At 38.5% G+C, this 2,719-nt stretch overlaps 1 protein-coding gene across 1 annotated transcript; it reads right to left on the minus strand.

The window, feature by feature from the left end:
• Nucleotides 1–256: 256 nt before the first annotated feature.
• On the minus strand, nucleotides 257–1,725 carry LOC138916846 (olfactory receptor 4D10-like). Its single transcript, XM_070230450.1, has one exon. The coding sequence runs from the start codon at nucleotides 1,249–1,251 to the stop codon at nucleotides 316–318; it is 936 nt and encodes a 311-aa protein (XP_070086551.1). The 5' UTR covers nucleotides 1,252–1,725; the 3' UTR covers nucleotides 257–315.
• Between the last annotated feature and the right edge of the window lie 994 nt (nucleotides 1,726–2,719).

Consider the following 2,719-nt stretch of genomic DNA (forward strand, 5'->3'; position numbering starts at 1 on the left):
AGAGCTGAACGAACCCCCACAACAATTCCAATGTGATAAAATTGTCTGAGTGCATACAGGTTCATTTTTCTTTATTTCTTCCAAGGCTTTATTGCATAAGCATTATGCAATAACTCTTCAGCTAACAGTTTGATTTCTCTGCTTCCTTTTGCAACATGAAACGTATCTTTTTACATTATTATTGCATGCCAAACAGAATCTTTGAAAGTCGTGTGCATCTCAGTAGAAATATCAAAATTATTTAGAAATCCTTTAGTCAATGCGGTTTATTTGATGGACATTTTCAAAGGTGGTGAGAAGGAGTGAGCGACCAGTCTATATCCTCTCAGAAGGTACACATCTTCTTCTCAGTTTCCTGATGGCTGACTTCATCTCCTGGTTCCTCAGAGTGTAGATCAAGGGGTTCAGCAGAGGGGAGATGACAGTGAAGGTGACGGAGATGGCCTTATCTGTGGGGAGGGCAGTGAAGGGCCGGGCATAGACATAGATGCAGGGCACAAAGTGCAAGGTCACCACAGTGATGTGTGAGGTGCAGGTGGAGATGGCTTTCCTCCTGCCCTCCCCTGCCTGAGACCTCAGCATCATTAGGATGACTGTGTAGGACACAAGCAGGAAGATAAACCACAGTGTGGTGAGCAGCCCACTATTGGAAATCATCAGTAGCTCAAGCACAAAAATGTCAGTATGGGCGAGTTTGAGGACCTGGGGGACATCACAGTAGAAAGTATCAAGAACATTGGGTCCACAGAAGGGGAGGGGCAGCAACAGGGAAATCTGCACGATGGAGTGGACAAAGCCCCCCAGCCAGCAGGCTACAATGAGGGCAGTGCATCGCCCTCTGCTCATGATGGTCATGTAGTGCAGGGGCTTGGAGATGGCCACATAGCGATCAAATGCCATCACCGACAAAGAACATACATCCACCCCTCCAACAAGGTGGAAGAAAAACATCTGGGTGGAGCAGCCATTGAAGGAGATGGTCTTTCTCTCTGACAGAAGGTCCACCAGAACCTTGGGAGCTGTGATGGAGGAAAAGCAGATGTCAGCAACAGACAAATTACGGAGCAAAAAATACATGGGGGTGTGAAGGCGAGATTCACAGGTCACCGTGACCGTGATGAGGAGGTTTCCCAGCAGAGTTGTCACATACACCCAAAGCAGGAAAAGGAATAAGACCCAGTTCAGTTCTTGATTCTGGGTTAGGCCAAGGAAAATAAATTCTTTGACCCTCGTGCAGTTTTTTAGCTCCATTGAGTCAACTTCTTTCTCTCTCTCTTGTTTCAAGCTTCTTCATTTGAAAAGACTTGGCTCTTTATTTTGTTTTCTTCTCAAGCACTAAGAATACAATTCAGAATGTTCCTCGCGTGGTTGCACTGTTTGTGATTTGTTGTTTTGTCTAAATTTTTAAGATTGCAGTCAGTTTGGTGATCAAATCAAATTATCCCATGTAAAGTCATTCAATAATTCTGTTCTTATAAAACTATTTTTGAAAAGAACAAACTTTATGTTCAGCAGTGATGTTTACATAACATTTTATTTAATTAATTTATTTTAGTTTTCAAATTTTGTTATTGTTTTCTTCCATCCAAATATATCGAATGTCCAAAATGTCTGAATCATAAACAGAAAGATAAGTACAATGAGGTTCCAGCCACTGTAGACTCATAGTATGAAAGTTTAATATTCATATTAGCAAACTTTCTGTTGACTTCCACAGGGTCTTGTCTTGCTAAAAAGAAAAAAAGAGTATCATTCTGTTTCTTACTGCAATGTTGCTGTGGCATGAGTCAGTTTCCTTACTGTTGGCTGTTTTATGTTGAATTTCTTAAAATTGTCACCTGTTATTCCATATATGTAGCTTTTCTTTGTCATTACCTTATACGAATCAGATTTTTTATTAATTATTTTAAAATATTCAAAATTTATTTTTAAGAAACGCATTGAAACAATATATAAATACAAATATCAAAGAATATCTTTAGTTTCTTTTATTGTGATAACACTTGAACATGAGAGCTGCCCTCTTAACAAATTTTTGGGTGCCAATACAGTATAGCCACAGTGCTGCACAGCAATTCTCTAGAACTTATTCATCTCATGTAACTGTTGTGATCCTTGCTTGAGTGTGGGGGAGAGAATAAAGATAGTGACCCACTTTTGAAAGGTCATCCATACTCTATCAACCACACTCTCTTCTGCCTCTATCTCTGTGTGGATCAAAGCTAAGAGAGTGGAGGGTTCACACAGGAGGGAGAGATGTAGATATGTTTAGAATAATACCTATTTTTTATAAGCTGTTATTGGCCATTCTTAGGAAATTTTATAATTATTACTTATTCCACCTTATACTTAGCAAGTCAACATTTATTGCAATGTTCAAATGTATATGAACAAATGGGACCACATTGTCAAAGTGTTTGCAGCTTAGCGAAAGTGAATGATTTGTATAAATTGATGAACATAATGCATGATAAAATGTAAAATGTCAAGAGAAAAGTAGAGATTGATTTGGTTGGGATAGGAACTATGCTAAGAGATATAATGATTTCTAGCAGTAATAAAAGCTGCTACTTTTTGAGTGTTTACTGTGTGTGAAGAGTTATGAAATGTTGACATTGAATTTTCACCACTATCCTTTAGAAAGTATTAATGTTATTCCTGTTTTTCAGATGGAATATAGTGTGAATCTATGTTTGAAGTTAAGGAAAAGATAGAGATA

The sequence above is a fragment of the Equus caballus genome, chromosome 12, assembly GCF_041296265.1.
Source record: "Equus caballus isolate H_3958 breed thoroughbred chromosome 12, TB-T2T, whole genome shotgun sequence".
NCBI lineage: Eukaryota > Metazoa > Chordata > Mammalia > Perissodactyla > Equidae > Equus > Equus caballus.